The sequence below is a fragment of the Musca domestica genome, unplaced genomic scaffold (genome assembly GCF_030504385.1).
Source record: "Musca domestica strain aabys unplaced genomic scaffold, Musca_domestica.polishedcontigs.V.1.1 44, whole genome shotgun sequence".
NCBI classification, from domain to species: Eukaryota; Metazoa; Arthropoda; class Insecta; order Diptera; family Muscidae; genus Musca; species Musca domestica.
This window is the reverse complement of record NW_026712334.1, coordinates 6,217,500-6,236,247: the sequence shown is the minus strand read 5'-3', so window position 1 is coordinate 6,236,247 and position 18,748 is coordinate 6,217,500. Positions and strand designations below refer to the sequence as shown.

The window sequence follows — 18,748 nt, the reverse complement described above, 5'->3', positions numbered from 1 at the left end:
ATCAAAACGAGGAAAGAATTCGAAATAAACATCCGGTTCTCGTCATATTACACACGTCCCATTATTTCTACTAACTCAAGATCTGGCGTGAAGATGGGATATATCGGTCCACTCCTTCTGGTACTCCCCCACAAAGGATCAACATTTCGAGTATCCATCATCCGATTCTATTCAGACTTGCATCCGATTCTATTCAGACTTGGAGCTTCTCAATACTTTCATCAACACAAGATGTGCCAACTTATAATTGTCATAACTTGCGAAACAAGTCGGCGATTCTTTACAACTTGCTATATCTAAATATTTCTCTTAACCAGTATTCTGATATGAATATGTAATTTGTCGGAATTTATGATTTCGCATAAAATTGGATACGAATGTTCAATTTCCTTCAAATTTTGCACATACCAATATATTTTATCTGTATTAGATGAAGTATGAAAATGGAATACTTCGGTCCGCTATATATGTTACCTGACGCATATTTCCGAAAATGTCCAAATCTGTCACGTTCATAACTCAAGGCTGGGGTATACATCTGTCGGCAAAACCGACTGATACTATTTTACTTGTTCTTTCAGACGTTAGGTTAAGATTTTCCAATATCTTCAGGGATTTATTCGATCTAGCAAGGTCACATATAAAATATAATCCTTATTTGGTGTGAATTCTTTTGAGGATTGGGTCTTGAATGTAGTCGCAAATATCTTCTATATTTATTAATGAGTAGTGAAATCGGACTGACTGAGAATCAACGCCCAGAGAAAAAGGCTGAAACTTGACGTTTTGCACGAGAGTCATCTTTATGATAAGGCTCGGTTTTTGGAAATTCGAACTAAAAGGAACGAAAAGTACTAAAATATAATTCTTCGAGAGTCACTGATGGAGTACTGGATAGATGTACCAAAGGTATTTTGGAAATTCGAACTAAAATAGTACCAAACTTCTAAAATGGTACCATTTGGTATAATGTGAAGGGATAGAGCTAAACACTTGAGATTTGGTATGAGAATCAAGGTTGGAAATTAAGTTTAGTATATGAAGATCGTTTTGAAAATGTGTACTAAGTGTGCGAACTGTACTAAATGGTACTAAATTTTGGAGAATTTGGTTTAGGGTGAACGGATGAGAATTTTGAAATTTTATATTGAGTTTCCTATTGGGGGTAGGTTTGTGATAAAACGATGGTTTTTAAAAATGTGTACTACAGGTGCACGAAAAGTACTAAATTTGGTACAATTTGGTAGTGGGTGAACAGATAGTTCTTGAAATCTGAAATTTGGTATTGAGGTCGCTGTTTATGTGTTACTTTTACATACGGAGGTAGTATTGGAAATATGTACTACAATTGTACAAAAAGTACTAATTGGTACTAAATTTGGAACAGTTTAGTTTTGGGTGTACGGATGAAGCTGGAATTTGATTGAATTGAGATGGAATATATTTAGAAGAAAAGTACTAAATGATAATACATTTTGTATTGGGTGAAGGTATAGAGATGCAATTCTCAAGTTTGGTATTCTGCGAACAGATAGTGCTTGAAATCTGAAATTTGATATTCGATGTTCACGTTTAGCCGTGATATATGGTGGTGACGAAAGGTACTATATGATACTATATTTGGTATTGGGTAAAGGGATACAGGTAGAATTCCGAAATTTGATATTGAGTTCTCAGAAGGTATTTGAGATTTAGATATGGAGGTGGTTTTGGAAATGTGTACTATTATTATTCGAAAGGTACTAAGTGGTACCCGATTGGGTATTGGGTGAAGGGATACAATTTTGAAATCTGTGTTGGTCTCTGAAATTGAGATTTTGGAAATGAGTACTAAGTTTGCGAACGATACTAAATTTTGTACAATTCCTTTTTGGGTGAAAGGAAGAAGCAGGTAAATTGAAATGTTGGTATTGGGGTCCATGCTGGGGCAGGTTTCTGATAAGGGGATGGTTTTGGAAATGTGTACTACCAGTGCACGAAAAGTACAAAATAGTACTATATTTGGTATTCAGTGAAAGTATAGTGCTTTAAATCTGAAATTTGGTATAAGGGTCGTTTTTCATTTGAAGCCTAGACATATGGAGGTGGTTTCGAAAATTTGTACTACAATTGTACGAAAAGTACTGAATGGTACTATATTTTTGGTATTGGGGATAGAGATAATATTCTGAAATGATAATGAGCTGTCTAGGATTGAGATATGGAGATGGTTTTGGAAATGAGTACTAAAATTATACGAGAAGTGCTAAACGTTACTTAATTTGGTTTTCAGTGAAAGTTGATATTGAGGTGCCTATTTGTATCTGGTGTTAAGATGTGGCGTTAAGGTCAATTTTATTATGAACAAGTTAAAAAGCAGTAAGTTAGGCCGGGCCAAACTTTGAATACCATCCACCATTTGGAACGAATTTGAAATTTTTTTTTAAATTTTATTAAAATCTTAAAAATACCAAATATAGCCGTTATATTGGGCGAGTATATACGAAGATCTGGACCTGCATAGACAATTTTCTGTCACAGGCTGTTGAATCCATTACGAACTTCAAACACGACATTCGTCAATCGTCAAAATACGAGATATAGGGAGGTACTGATTTATGGGGCCTATACGAAAACCTGGACCTGCATAGACAGTTTTTGTATGTACCAGTAGACAGAATATTTGTATGTACCGTTATATGGGAGCTATAGGATACGTGGACCGGCACAGACAATTTTCTGTCATAGACTGTAGTATCCATTACGAACTTCAAATACCAAATTTGAAACAATTACGGCTATAATAATCAAAATACCGAATATCGGGAGGTGCCGTTATATGGGGGCTATATGAAAACGTGAACCCAAATGACCCATTTACAAGCTTAACCTGCCTACTGGCGAAATAAACATGTGTGCCAAATTTTAGCCTTCAATCTCAATCCGTGACTACAACAGACAGACAGACATACAGACACACAGACAGACAGACGGACCTCCCTAAATCGGCTTAGAATTTTACGCTGATCAAGAATATATATACTTTGTTGAGTCTGACATGAGTATTTCGAGGAGTTATACACGGAATAAAAAACCTCCATAGTATGGTGGAGGGTATAAAAGACGTTTTCGACACGAAAATTAGCTGTGGGTCCAATGTACAATGGTTTTACTAATATCGTCCTCCGTTAACTTTAAAGTGAAAGAGTTTGGAGACTTTTCCGTGTAAAAGGTAAACATTTTCCTATTGTTTTTTTTTTCCGAAAAGGAAAACTTGAATAATATCTAATTTTGAAAGTCTGAAATTTTTGAACGTTGTATAACGTTTTGATTTACAATTTTCGTCAAACTGAACCAATTGTGCATTTTGAATACTAAAAAGGCCTAACAAGAACTATTGGAACGAATCTACAATTTTAAGGTGGACTTTTCCCTGACTAAGTATTTGGCATTTCTAATCTGCATATTCTAGATTTTATGAGAACTTACCTTTAACCTTACCATAACATCCTCGTAACCACAATTCATATTGTTTTTTCTTGCAATTCTTAACAAACCATATCAAGTTAAATTAGATTTCTTAACTTTGGTTTTTTTGGCCATGCATGATTTCCACATAGACTCAGGTATTGTCTTTTGACAAATGACGTCATAAATTTAGAAAAATATTTTTTTTCTATTTTTATAAATTTGCACACATTTGAGTTTGTTTATTTAATTTTCATTCATTTAAATATTTTTTGTGAATGATGTCAAGTCTGTCTTTGCTAAATTGCTTAAGGTTGACTAGTTGTAGTCCATTTACCCAAAATTTTTCCTCATGTAATAATTTAATATTATATTACATTTCCTGTCATTGTCATTTGTATTTCTAAACAAACAACAAAAATATTTTTATATTTTTAACATGGGTAATTTAATAGCAGATCCCCCAAGACAGATTTCAAAAAAACCAAATGTAAATGCCACAAACAATGTCATTTTAATGCAGGTATTATATTTTTGAAACTCAGCCAGCCTGCAGACAGATGATGCCAGGACGAGTTGTAATGAATATGAATGAATGGACTTTGCTATCTATTTAAAAACAAAAAAACATACCAAAAAAAATAACATTTAAAATTGGATTGTAAAAAAAATGAAATCATAGAACGAATATCGTGTCCTGCTTGAAATATGTGTATTTTACATTTCAAATTTGTTACGGTACTCGTTTTACATTCGTGGCTTTAAGTGGGTATATTGAAGTATGAAGTTTCTGGGGAAGACTTTTTAGTTTTCTGAAAAAAAACAGCCATAATTAGTCCCATACACAAATGTAAGCTCATGTCACTGAAAATGTTGTCCCTTGAAATGGAAAGGATATGTCACATCTTTGTGTGTACACAGTTCATAAAATGGCTATGAAAACAATGCCAACAAAATGATTAGGTTTTTAATTTTCATCATGTAATTTACATTTGTTGGAAAAGAAATTAGGTGAAAGCTATTTAAATCTAATGGACTTGGGATTCAAAGGACCAGGGATAATTTTCCTTTTCAAACATTTCTTACACAATGCAATTTTTTCGACAAAGTAACATAAATCGAGCGGGCAAATTCAACCTCTTCAACATTTTCTGAGATTTTAGGCATTTTGGTCCTTTTTTTCAAAAACTGTTTAAAAACTCCCTTTAAACGGAATAGGAGCAAGTAACACATTTTAGGGGTTTAGCAATATTATATTTATGCTAAATTCGTCTACAAAGTATAATTTCAGAAGGACAACTTTAAAGATAAACATATTCTGAAATTTTACTATAAGTCACCAAAATAGAGAAATTAGTATTTTCATTTTATTTCAAGAAAATATTTGAATCAATCAGCGCTTGCTTGAGGTGATCGACACTTTGGTATTTTTTAGTGCCAACCTTGCTTTCCAAAATACTTCAGACACAATTGTCCAACGGATTGGTATCCGGAGATTTTGGTGGCCATTGTGCGCTGGAAATGAAGCGAGGAATCTAATTTTGTAACCATTCTTGGTTGGCGCGTGCTGAGTGCGATGGTGCTTTCCATGGCTTTAATACACCCTCCAGAATATTTTCGCGATAATATTCGGCACTTATTCTGATGCCACGGTCGCTTAATACGAGTGGAGAGCGGCCATCTGCTGTTATGGCGGCCCACACCATCAGCATGGCCGGCGCTTGAGTTCTGGTGGCCAACTGAAGGTGCACATTTTCAGCTGACCTTTTTGGCAAGTAAACACAATCATTTTGTTTGTTTTAGAAACCGCTGGATAACGAATGTTTTCTCATCGGAGAAAACCAAATTCGGCAGTTCACCACTTTCGGCCAAGCGAAGCAACTCTTTAGCTCTTTTGAGTATATTTTCTTTCTGTTGCGGTGTAAGTTCTGGTACTTTTTTGAATTTCAATGGCTTTGCCCCGAGCTCATTTTTCAACATATGCCGAATGGCCATTTTTCAGCCTCTGCGACGCAGGTTTCGATCAAGTCGCCGTTTTACTTTTCGAACCATTTCTGCTGATATTGCTGTTTTCTTCCGTCCACTTCCGTGGACGTTGGACTAAGCTACCAGTAGAATGGTAACGAGCGATGGTACGAGACACAAAATATTTATTCACATTCAAATGCTGGAGCGCTCTAACGATAGCCACTTGTGGGTTTCCAGCCAAATATAAAGAAAGAACACTATCACGCTTGAGTTCCATCACGAATAACTTTTTTTCTGGAAAATTCTGACCAAAATGCTTTGTACGCTTGTAAACAATATAATGAGTTGTCACTGGAATAATTTTGACAGCTGTCGGACGAGTGGCTTAGAAATGAAAGCAGTCTGAAATTGGTTGCAATTTTTTCATCTCACCCTGCATGTCTAATGGTTTTTAAGAAAAACTTATTCGAAATTTGTATAATTCATGAGAAAATTATGTGTTTACGTTGTTATAATCTCTCTACGGCCAAAACGTGCCTTATCAAAATAGAGACTTCATGACATTAGCTGTCGATCTTGGGGCGTCCATCCGTTCGTCTGCCTATCTGGAGCGCACTCTCGAAGGGAGTATCCGATTAGGTGCAAACTTGGTACATCGTAATATTTTTAACAGACTTACAATGAGTTTGGAGACGAGCAGTATCGGTCCACTCCTTTTGGTACTCAGCTACAAAAAGTCAACCTTTTACCACAAAGAAGCATTCGAATTTCTTCAAATTTTACACATTCGAATATTTTTATACCCTCCACCAAATATAGTGTGGAGGGTATATTAAGTTTGTCATTCCGTATTTAACTCATCGAAATAAAAATTTTAGACCCTACAAAGTATATATATTGTCCGTCCGTCTATTGTAATCACACTTGAGTCAAAACGAGTTAAGATCAAGTTCTAAGATGTGCTATATCGGTCCACTATATCATATAGCCCCATATAACGGTACCCCCTATATCCGGTATTTTGATGATCCACGATATCGTATAACCCCCTATATCTGTACCTCCCTATATTCGGCATTTTGATGATTTTAGCGACATTGTTCACCGGAATTGTTTCAAATTTAGTATTTGAAGTTCCTAGTGGGTACTACAGCCTGTGACAGAAAATTATGTATGCAGGTTCAGGTCTTCGTATAGCACCCATATAACGGTACCTCCCAATGTTCGGTATTTTGATGATTTTAGCTACATTATTCACCGGATTTTTTCAAGCTTCGTGTTTGAATATTGTAATGACCTAAAGCAAAATTTGCCTATGTTGTGACTTCCTATATTCGGTATTTTTAAGATTTTAACAGAATTTTTAAGGAATTTTATTTTTCGAAAATTTCCAAATGTGTTCCAAATGGTGGAGGGTATTCAAAGTTCGACCCGGACGAACTTATTGCTTTTTTAACTGCTGAGATGAACTTTGAACGAAGGACGATTTAAGGATAGACCGCCTTTCATTGTTTAGGCTTCTTCTGATAGACAAAAGTGGTCTTACAGAGTACTTATTTCGAAATATAAGAGTATTACGTGCCACCAACAGCTGAAAACTAAGGTTGTCATTTGAGTACAATTCCGAACTATGTTTCATTACGACTGGTGAAGTGAATTAAAAAAAGTAGGTTTAAATGCATTTCGGCATACGTTCCGTTTCGAAAAAGTAATCTATTATCCAGAGATCCATTTATGTGCGCTTTAGTACAAAGGTTTACAACTAGATGTCACTTGAAACTGTACATATATTCTGAGCGACATTCACCCCTTATCCAAATGATATATTCAAGACTTTAGTGACTTCAGTGGCTGAATTTGCTAGTTTTGAATATATTCTCCGATGTTGTCCTGTGAAGATGAAACCGTGGAAAATATTCTCCAATCCTTTTATAAAACAAAGGTAATTTTTACACAATCCACTCCCTCTCTCCACTCACATTTCAGGATATTTAACTCATTCACAACTTCTCAAGTCGAGTCATTCATTAAACAATCCTCATCCGAAAAAAAAAAAAACCATACTTTCAACATATGTCACATGCATATGTGGTCCTCATCAACAACAAACCCCTGTCAGGCGACGACATTTCGTTGTTAGCTACCGGTATTTAGTTGGACGGTTGGACTCCTAAATACGATTTCATGGTGAGGCGGAACAAAGTAGTAAATAAAACAGTGCCAACAAAAAGACCTAACAAAAAAATAAATAAATTTTATGGCAAATCACGCTTTTTTCGTAACACATAGATTTGTAGATCTTTTTGTTGTCCATTTGTGTGTGTGTGTCTGTCCCGCCGTGGTCTGGTGTTTATATGGTAATTTAAGCTACAAAACTGTCCAAACTGTTCAACCCACTCTCCATTCAGACAGTTGGCTCATGTTTATTCATATGCCCGAACATCCTTCTTATGGGGGTCTAACAATGGAGGAGCTAAAGTCTGTCTCTCTCTCTCTCTCTATACCTCCTTCCCTCTCCACATCTCGTAGCATAGAGCGGGGATTTTTGCATCATGTTGCCGTTCTTGTTGTTGAAACTTATGAATGATTTACGATGTTTTTGTTGTAAACATTTGGCGTTTGTTGTATTATTGTTGTTGTCATTTTGTGCCCCCCTTCCTAACATCACCGTTGTCGGCTACCTCCAACATTACAGCGACAAAAATGGTAAATGAATCTGCTCTGTCATTGCCTTTTCAAAAAACTGTTTTCAATTTCGAAAAGACAACAGCAACAAGAACACGAACGGCAACAACATCTTGTGATGGTCACCCAAAACCAAGAGGATTCTCAATTTCCTTTTGGTATTTTGAATTTCATACGTTTTTCTCTCGGTGCTTCTTGTTGTTGTTGTTCTAGTGTTTAGAGTGCGGGCGGGTACGGCCCATGTCTTTGCATTCAAATTTTGTTTAGCAATGACCGGAAAATTATGATTATTTATTATCATCAACTTTTTCAAATGAATAAAGCCAGTTCGCCTGCCAACCTCACCGTCACAGTCGTCTGGTGTAATTTTCCTGGCTTTGTGTATGTTGTATTCTTCTTCGTTTGGCATTTAGATGGAAGAAAGAGGGGGGAATTTTCATCTTTTGGATAATATTCGTTATTGAGTTTTATCAGATTTTAATAAATTTTATGGCCATTTGGCCATGATGTGATATTCAATACCATTGAAATTGTAAATTGTCTGCAAAAATATTCTAGAGAGGAAGATGATGATAAACAAAAATTTTATCAAAAAATGACAAGTCATTTGTCATGTGACCAACGAATGTAAAAAAAAACAAGAGAAAAGTTTTGGTTTGGAAATATGGCCTCCAAATTTTAGTTTTTTTTTTTTTTAGATTTGATAGAAGTTTAGCAAAAAAGGAAAATATTTTGAGGTTAATCACTTCGGTAGCACTGGGGAAATCTAAATTCTAAGATAAGAAGTAAATAATCCGTATCCTTATACATTTTTGAAAATATTTGCTAAAGCTCATTCAGTCCTACAATTGTAGAATTTTTGGGAAATAATTATTAAGGACTAATTAAGAGCATTGGGAAAATTGTTTTTTTCTAAGCATTTTTATACCCTCAGCCATAAAGCTACAGAGGCGGATATATACCATTTGATACGGCCAATACGTGCCTCATCGAAATAACAGTTTTAGACTCTAGGTCTGTTTAGACCAAATCCTATTCCAGACATTTGGAGTAGATATAGGGATGTCCGTCCGTCTGTCTGTCTGTCTGGCTGGCTGGTACGCACGACAACTCTGGAAGAACTCTTAGTCCAAACTTGCTACATCGTAATATCATTGTCCAAGATAGATCGAGTTTGGATATGGGTAACATCGGTCTACTCCTCATGGTACCTACCCCACAAAAGGTCAAAATTTTCAAAGAATGTATTTTTCTGCACAGAGGTTGAAAGGATGATCTGATTCTACGACAGCTTTGCAATTCCCAATGTTTCCATCATATCTAGTTGAGGTGCGAAAATTGACAATATCGGCCCACTCCATCAAGTAGCCCCCCCACAAATAGTCAACATTTTCAATAATTATAACTCTTATAAAATGTAATTTATAAGACAATCGGACTGTCTTCAAATTACACATGGTCCGGTGTGAAGATGGAATGTATCGGTCCCTCCCTCTGGTACCTCCCCCAAAAAGGGTCAAAATTGTGAAAATCTAGGAAGCTCATAGGACACGAAATTAACATCCGATGCCGCGAAGATGGGATATACCCTTCTTGTACCTCCCTACACAACGGATCAAAATTGGGAATAACCAAAACTCTTATAAAATGCAATATAAGCATCCGAAGCTTAACACACCTTCCCCACAAAAATCAACATTTTGAATAAATATATTACCCATAACATACGAAACAAGTCAGCGATACTTTTCAAACTTGGTTAATACAAACCAAAGATCTGATATGAGTATTTAATTTATCGGTGCACACCTCTTGACACCTTCCCAGGAAGTCAGCTATTTCAACAACTCTATATGTAAACCCTAGATAACTACAGTGACTTCAATATCAAATTTATGGATTCCAGCTCAATCCCTTCACCCTATTCCAGGTCAATTCCCAATACCAATTTAGTATCACTTAGTACTTTTCGAACAGTTATAGTATACCTTTACAAAACTACCTCCTATTCTCAACCACAGACACCGACAGTAACAGTCATACCAAATGTCAGGATTAAACCTCTATCCCCTTACCCAATACCGAATTTAATACCATTTGGTACTTTTCGTACAAATATGGGATTCATTTCCACATCAACACCAAATCTCAATTCCACTTACCAACAAAGACCTCAATATCAAATTTCGGGATTCCAGCTGTATTCATTCACTCAATTACAAGTTTAGTAACACTTAGTACATTAGAACAATTTTAGTATGCATTTGCAAAACCACCTGCAAATCTTAACACCAGATGCCAACAGAGACCTCAATATAAAATTTCAGGATTCGATCTGTATTCATTCACTCAATAACAAATGTAATAACACTTAGTACTTTTCGTACAATTATAGTACACATTTCCAAAACAACCTGCAAATCTCAACCTCAGATACACACAGTGACACCCATATCGAATTTCAGGATTCCAACTCTTTCACTTCGCCCAATACCAAATTTAGTATCATTTAGTACTTTTTGTACAAATATGGGATGCATTTCCACTCCACCCCCAAATTTCAAACACAGATACCATCTACAGTAATATAAGTATCAAATTTATCGATTCCAGTTCTATTCCTTCACCTAGTGCCAAGATTAGTAGCATTTAGTACTTTTGTACAGCTATAGTACACATTTTCGAAACCAACTCCATATGTCCAGACTACACATAAACAATTTGTACCAAATATAGTACAATACCACTTCAGAAGTTTAATATCATTTTAGAACTTTTCGTAACCATTAAGTTCGAATTTCCAAAAAAAAAATCCTTTGATACATTTCTCCTACATTCTATTCTAGCTTCTTCAATTTGTCCAATACAAAATATTCAATAATTTGTACATTTTAGTACTCATTTCAAAACTCTAGCTGGAGCCGTTTCTTCTGCTCTGTGATTCTAGATCAGTCAGCTAGTCAGTTGTTTCACTACTATTTTATATCTTGTTCCGGGATTAGTAACCATATATTGATCATAATATTTAAAAAAAATATTTTCAAGGACCAAAAAAAGAATTTCTAGCTGAGCAACTCTTCAAATAATTGTCAAGGGCCAATCGGAATTATACATATATATTTATGTTTTTCTCAATAATAAGTATTAGTTTTTTTTTATTTTTTATTTTTTTTTTTTTTTAATATTTCTCAAGTACCAACAAAGCATTATTTTCCAAGGACCAATGGAGAATTCTCTAAAAACATCTATCGAGAATCGATGGAATGTTTTAAGAAATCTTTTAAAGGCCAATTAACTTAAAATCTTCGTTTTTAGGTACATTCAGTAATGGACCGATCCGACTACTCTACTGGATTTTTTTAAGATATATTTTCAAGTACTGCCCTCAATATGTGCAAAATTTAAAAAAAAATTTAATGCAAAAATCCTCTTCATTAAAAACATCGTTCGAAATTTATTCTCCTGACAAACTGTATTGACCCCCATTAAGTGAATGGATAATGACCAAGACATTGCCGAGAACACTTCAGACGAAATAAATGTTCATTGTTTTGAAGATAACAACACGAACCTGGCCAGACAAAGGGAAACTGAAAAAGAACAAAAGCCCCAAAACGACTGCTAAAATGCATTCAATGAAAATAAGATGTGATAAGAGAAAGATATTCACACTTTCATTGGCAATTAGCTTTAAAGTCCCTCCTGGGAGCCCTGGGAGCGAATATTTACAAATTTCAACAGGCCATCATATAGAAAAAAAACATCAAGACACTTGCCACATAATTTGGCTGGCAACAAATGCAGCATGCAACAGTGCGACACACGTCTCAAAGCCCTGCTGCACCATGTGCCCCATTCAAAAGATATTCGCCGAAAAGAAAACGAAAATAAAATGCATCAATGATTTTCAGGCAGGCATTCCAATTTTTATTGTTGCAGAACCAAAAAACGAAAAACAAAACAAACAATATTTTCACATTGCCAAGAATTATAAACGCAGAAGACCAAATTTTTCAGCAGAAGAAGACATACGTAAATACTCAAGTTGTCTGTTTTGTTTTTTCGTTGTTATTATTGTTGTTACTACTTCTACTAAATGGACAAATATTAAAGATGAAAGACTTCTTTAGGTCAACTGGAATGGAAATTTTGCAAAAAAAAAAAGCAACTGCAAAACATTTTCATTAAAACAAGATTTTTATTGCAAATGCATTTTCCTTGTTGATATCGAACGACAGAGTGCATCCGAGGACGGAGGGAAGGACAGACAGACAGGCAGTCAGGCCAAATTGAACAAATTTTTCAAGTGTCCATCAACAGAACAAAACAATGATATCAACTGCAATTAAGATTTACATTAAGATTTTTGCTCTATGCCTTGGAGAGATTTATGTGGAGCAATAATGTCAATGTAAAATTAAAATATGGGAAGGATACAGTGGCCCAAGGGAATATTATTAAAAAAAAACAACGGTTATAGATCTAGCCGTCTTTGAAATATAATTTAGACTGCTGTCATATCTAAGCCACTCGTCTGACAGCTGTTAAAATTATTCCAGTGACAGCTCATTATATTCTTTACAAGCGTACAGAAGCATTATGGTGAGAATTTTCCAGAAAAAAAGTTATTCGTGTTTCGGAATTCAAGCGTGATAGTGTGATTTCTTTATATTTGGCTGGAAAACAACAAGTGGCTATCGTTAGAGCACTCCAGCATTTAAATGGAAATAAATCTTTTGTGTTCCATACCATCGCTCGTTACCGTGATACTGGTAGCGTAGTCCGACGTCAAGGAAGTGGACGGAAAAACAGCAACATCAGCAGAAAGGGTTAAAAAAGTAAAGAAGCGACTTGATCGAAATCCGCGTCACAGTGGCCGAAAAATGGCTCGTGAGCTGATCGTATCGCAATATTCCATTCGGCAAATACTGCAAAATAAGCTCGAGGTAAAACCATTGAAATTTCAAAAATTGCTAGAACTTACACCGTAACAGAAAGAAAATAGACTCAAAAGGGCTAAAGAGTTGCTTCGCTTGGCCGAAAGTGGTGAACTGCCGAATTTGGTTTTCTCCGATGTGAAAACATTCGTTGTCCTGCAGTTTGTAAACAAACAAAATAATCGTGTTTACTTGCCAAAAAGGTCAGCTTGTGCACCTTCGGTTGGCCACCAGAACTCAAGCCCCGGCCATGGTGGTGGTGTGGGACGCGATAACAGGCGATGGTCGCTCTCCGCTCGTATTACTCGACCGTGGTATCAGAATAAATGCCAAATATAATCGCGAAAATATTCTGAAGGATGTATTAAAGCATTGGGCAGCACCATCGCACTCAGCACGCGCCACCCAAGAATGGTTACAAAATGAGCTTCCTCGCTTCATTTTCAGTGCACAATGGCCACCAAAATCTCCGGATACCAATCCTTTGGACTATTGTGTCTGAAGTATTTTGAAAAACAAGGTTGGCACTAAAAAATACCAAAGTGTCGAACACCTGAAGCAAGCGCTTCGCCGGGAATTATGTATTGTTCCCTATTGTGTACTTGACATCTCCTCGATTATTGATCAGTTCATCTTTGAAAACAAACTTGAAATATTCTTTTTTCAATAAATCGTTCATGGGTCATTGAACTAGTATTCTAAAAAGGCTCGGATTGATCCTGATCCCTAATAAATTATTTTAAAAATGAAAGATTATGAGTTGATTTATTTTTGAAAATTCTTACAAAAGAGCCGATTGGTATCTTTTGGACCGTTACAATACATACTTAAATATCCTGGATTGATCTATAAAAATATGTTTTAAAAATCCGCTATTTTCTATCCTTAAGAAAAAAAATTCTTTAAACAAATCCTGATTGGTCCTTAAAAATACTCTTCAAAAAGCGTCCATTAGACCTCAAATGATTCTAAGTAATCCTAGATGGGTCCCTAAAAATTTTTGTTGATAAAATCCTAGATGGGTTCTTATATGTATTTTTTTCTTATTACTCTAGTCATCATTGAGAAAATCCTTGAGTGCTAAAAAAGTATCCCAAGAATTTTACGATTAATGCCTCTTTGATCTTCGAAACATCGCATATGATTTCTCTATTGGTTATTAAGAAAATATCCTTGAGAAATTCTAGAAAAAATCGATTCGATCCGGTTCTTACGATTATCCCTCTTTTAATGTTTGACAAAATATTCATGCATTGAACATACCCTTAAAATACATCAACAATTATTTCAATTATTTTAAGGAAATTCGAAAAAATATAAACTAATGGCTGTTTCAGTAGATCGTTGAGGTAATATTCCTTAAAAATTCCAGTTATTGGTCCTTAAAATTATATATTTTGAAAACTTCTCAATAGGACCTAAAATACGTTTTTCATAAAGCATCCATTGACCCTTGAATAAGTATTTTATGATATTCCCGGTTGGTATTTGAAAAATCTTAAAAAATGAGGAAATGTTCAGAAATGATCAAAATGGATTCTTCAAAAAAAAAAAATGTTAAAAAGATTTATTCCCATTTAACTGCTGGAGTGTTCTAACGATAGCCACTTGTGGTTTTCAAGCCAAATATAAAGAAGTCACACTATCCCGCTTGAATTCCATCACGAATAATTTTTCTCACCAACCATCGAAAATTCTCACAACTATATAATGAGCTGTCACTGGATTAATTTTAACAGCTTTCGTACGAGTGACATGGATATGACAACAGTCTGAAGTTGGTTGAAGTTTTGTCATCTCACCCTGTACATGGTTATTGCTCATTTGATTCTTGAAACTATTTTGTTGAAAAATCCTGCTTAAAAAAGCAATGCTAACTACCAAAATTAAAAAAAAATAAATTCTCATTCCTGAGCAAGTATTCCTATGAAACGTTCTATTAGTCCTTGAAAATTCTCCCCAAAAATCTACGAAAATTGCTCAGTTCATAATTGACAAAATATTCTTATAAATATTTTTGAGAAAATATAATTTACATGTTCTAGTTGTCCTTGAAAAATATTTCTAAAAAAATATCCTTAAAAATCCTCGGTTGTTTCTTGAAAAAAATATTCTCCAGAAATCCTTATATATCCTCTACAAAATATTACAAAACTGCTCTTAAAATATCAGCCATCCAAAAATTTTGATCCTTGGCAAATATACTGAAAAATGCGTGATTACAACCCCAAAATTCGTACTTAAAATAAACACACACATAATTTTGGCTCACGACAATAGCTTTAACAGTTCTTGCATAGATATCCTTAAAATCCCACAAATGTAGCTCTAAAAATTATTTGAAATCTATCCCCAAAAACCTTCAATTCTGATTATATCGTCCTTTAAAAAAATTACAATAGCCCACGATTCTGGATGTGAAAATCTTTGAAAAATATCTCTCTTAACTTCGGGATTATAAGTCTGACAATCTCTGATAAAATATCCGTTTACTGTCCTGTTGATCTTCGCGAAACTTTTCGATTAAACGTTAAAACCCAATCGAAAAGAGGAAATATTCTTTAAAAATCATCGATTTTATCCTTAAAACTTAACGACTGAGGCTCTAAGAATCCTTCATTAAATCATCATTAAATAATACCTATAAAAATGTAAATTGAATCCTCCTAAAAGTATGCATAATGCTACCATACATTATTTTATTTCATCACTTTTTTCTCCCTTCTATAAATCACCATTAATATATCACCCTTGCCCTCTGTTTTTTTTTTTCTTTCCTACAGCCTGTGACTGCCATCCTGTCGGTTCGACTGGTAAAACTTGTAATCACACCTCAGGTCAATGTCCCTGTAAGGATGGTGTAACTGGTCTCACATGTAATCGCTGTGCTCGTGGTTATCAACAAAGTCGATCACACATTGCCCCCTGTATAAGTAAGTATCCTTGCATATTAGGCAACATCATTCCTATGCCTTCATTTTATTTCAATTCATTCTTAAATTGTAAAAGGATATGGGACGGGATCCATAATTTCCATTCATAATTCCGTCAATTAAATTTTAATTCTATATTAACATAATATATATTTTTTTAGAAACTCCCGTACGCAACACCAACATGCTGGATACACAAAATACCGCTCCTGAGCCACATGACTCCGCATCACCTTACCGCACGGAAGGTGGGAGGGGTAAGTAAGTGCTGCTTTTTATTATTATTTCATTTTTGTTGTTGTTGTTGTACACTTTTCGTTGTTGTAACACAAAACAAGAAGAAAAAGAAGAAGAAACAGATATAACACCTTGCTTGGGCAACTAACACCTTGTGAAATGTCACTTCCTCTGCGGATGATTGACATCTTGCCGTTCGCAATACTTTACATCACTTCAATGACAAAAACAAACTCCACCTCAGACAGACAACTCCAAATTCACACAATCACATATTTTCATATAATTTGTTTAATTACTTATAATTTGCAAATGTTACTGTTTCTGATTTGTAGTCGAGAACCTCTTTTCTTTTAATTGAAGTTATTTTCACCCGCTAAAGGTTCATTAGACTTGTAAATGTCCGCCCTTTCGGGTTTATGAATTAAAAGGGGCATTTATTTTTCTTCGTTAATGAATGTCAGTTGTCAATAAACATAAACAAATTAATGGAGTAAAGGCACTTTGCTTCAACGTATGTGGTAGGGAAAGGTATCAAAGAACTTCCGGAAGGAAGTGCTTTGAATTGTAATTACATCATTAGTCTCAAGATTTCTCTCAACTGGATAATGTAAATGGCTGTGGTAATATGTGAATAATAACGTTGTTGGGAGTTAAATGTGGGACTTCGCAAAGTATGCAACGCCTAAATTTCGTTAATCCGATCGCAACACCTGGAAATATTCAAACAATTTGTTATATATACATATTCTTGATAACAAACAAGTAAAAAAGCAGTGAGTTCGGCCGATCTTGGAATACTCTCCACCATTTGGAACGAATTTGGAAATTTTCAAAACATTAAAATCCGTAAAAAATGATCTTAAATACGAATTATGAAAAAATCTCGTGAATAATATCGCTATAATCATCAAAATTCGGAATATATGGATGTACTGCTATACAGGGTAAGATGAAAAAACTCCAACCAACTTCAGATTGCTGTCATTTCCAAGACCCCCGACCGACCAGTGACAACTCATTATATTGTTTAAAGCGTACAAAGCATTTTGATCAGAATTTTCCAGAAAAAAAGTTATTCGTGATGGAATTCAAGCGTGATAGTGTGGTTTCTTTATATTTGGCTGGAAACCCACAAGTGGCTATCGTTAGAGCGCTTCAGCATTTAAATGTGAATAAATCGTTTGTATCTCGTACCATCGCTCGTTACCGTGATACTGGTAGCGTAGCCCGACGTCAAGGAAGTGGACGGAAGAAAAAAGCAGCATCAGCTGAAATGGTTCAAAAATTAAACAAGCGACTTGATCGAAATCCGCTCGTGAGGTGAACATATCGCAATATTCCATTCGGCAAATATTAAAAAATGAGCTTACCCATTGAAATTTCAAAAAGTGCAAGAAATTCCAAGAAGTGTAAGATCTTACAACGCAACAGAAAGAAAATAGACTCAAAAGAGCTAAAAAGTTGCTTCGTTTGGCCGAAAGTGGTGAATTTAATCTTCTCCGATGAGAAAACATTTACTTGCCAAAGAGGTCAGCTGAAAATGTGCACCTCCAGTTGGCCACAAGAACTCAATCGCCAGCCATGGTAATGATGTGGGCCGCCATAACAGCCGATGGTCGCTCGCCGCTCATATTAATCGACCGTGGCATCAGAATAAATGCCGATTATTATCGGGAAAATATTCTGGAGGGTGTATTAAAGTCTTGGGCACGCAAACATTTTGGCCGCATACCTTGGATATTCCAACTGGACTCAACACCATCGCACTCAGCACGCGCCACCCAAGAATGGTTACAAAATGAGGTTCCTCGCTTCATTTCCAGTGCACAATGTCCACCAAAATCTCCCTTGGAGAGCAAGGTTGGCACTAAAAAATACCAAAATGTCGATCACCTCAAGCAACCGCTTCGCCGGGAATGGGCAAAATGCCGCATAGCAACATTCGGGCAGCGTGTGACGGTTTGATTGGCTGTTTGAAGGCCATAATTGTGCCAAAAGTTACCAATTCGAACAAATCTAAATTTATTCTAAAATTTGATGATATTTCCGATAGTTTTTGCTTTCATTCAATAAAATTAAAAAAATGTAAAACTTATGACGTTTGACTTTGTAGCAGTTTTTTTTTTTTATCTCACCCTGTACATATTCTTGATAACAAAACAAGTAAAAAAGCAGTAAGTTCAGCCGGACCGAACTTAAAATACTCTCCACCATTTGGAACGAATTTTGAAATTTTCAAAAACAAAAATAAAATCCGTAAAAAAAATCTTTTAAAGTCTAAAAATACCGTTATATTGGGGTCTATACGAAGACTCGAACCTGCATAAGCAACTTTTGTCATAGGCCATTACAATTTTCAAATACGAAACATGAAAAATATCTCGTGAAAAATGTCGCTAAAATTACCAAAATTCGGAATATAACGAGGTACCGCTATATATGGGATCTATACGAAGACCTTGACTGGCATTGACAATTTTCTGTCACAGGCTGTAGTACCAAATAGTCAAATTACCGAATATGGGAAGGTACCGATAT

At 35.3% G+C, this 18,748-nt stretch overlaps 1 protein-coding gene across 2 annotated transcripts in view; it reads left to right on the top strand.

The window, feature by feature from the left end:
- LOC101899616 (netrin-A) overlaps positions 1-18,748 on the top strand; it is a 235,520-nt gene that overhangs the window by 200,558 nt on the left and 16,214 nt on the right. Inside the window, exons 4-5 of one of the 2 annotated variants that reach the window (XM_005176806.4) lie at positions 15,821-15,970; positions 16,132-16,227. In XM_005176806.4, the coding sequence (XP_005176863.2) occupies positions 15,821-15,970; positions 16,132-16,227 (246 nt within the window). Of the gene's footprint in view, positions 1-15,820; positions 15,971-16,131; positions 16,232-18,748 lie in introns of both variants that reach the window. The other variant, XM_011297981.3, reaches the window with a different exon arrangement.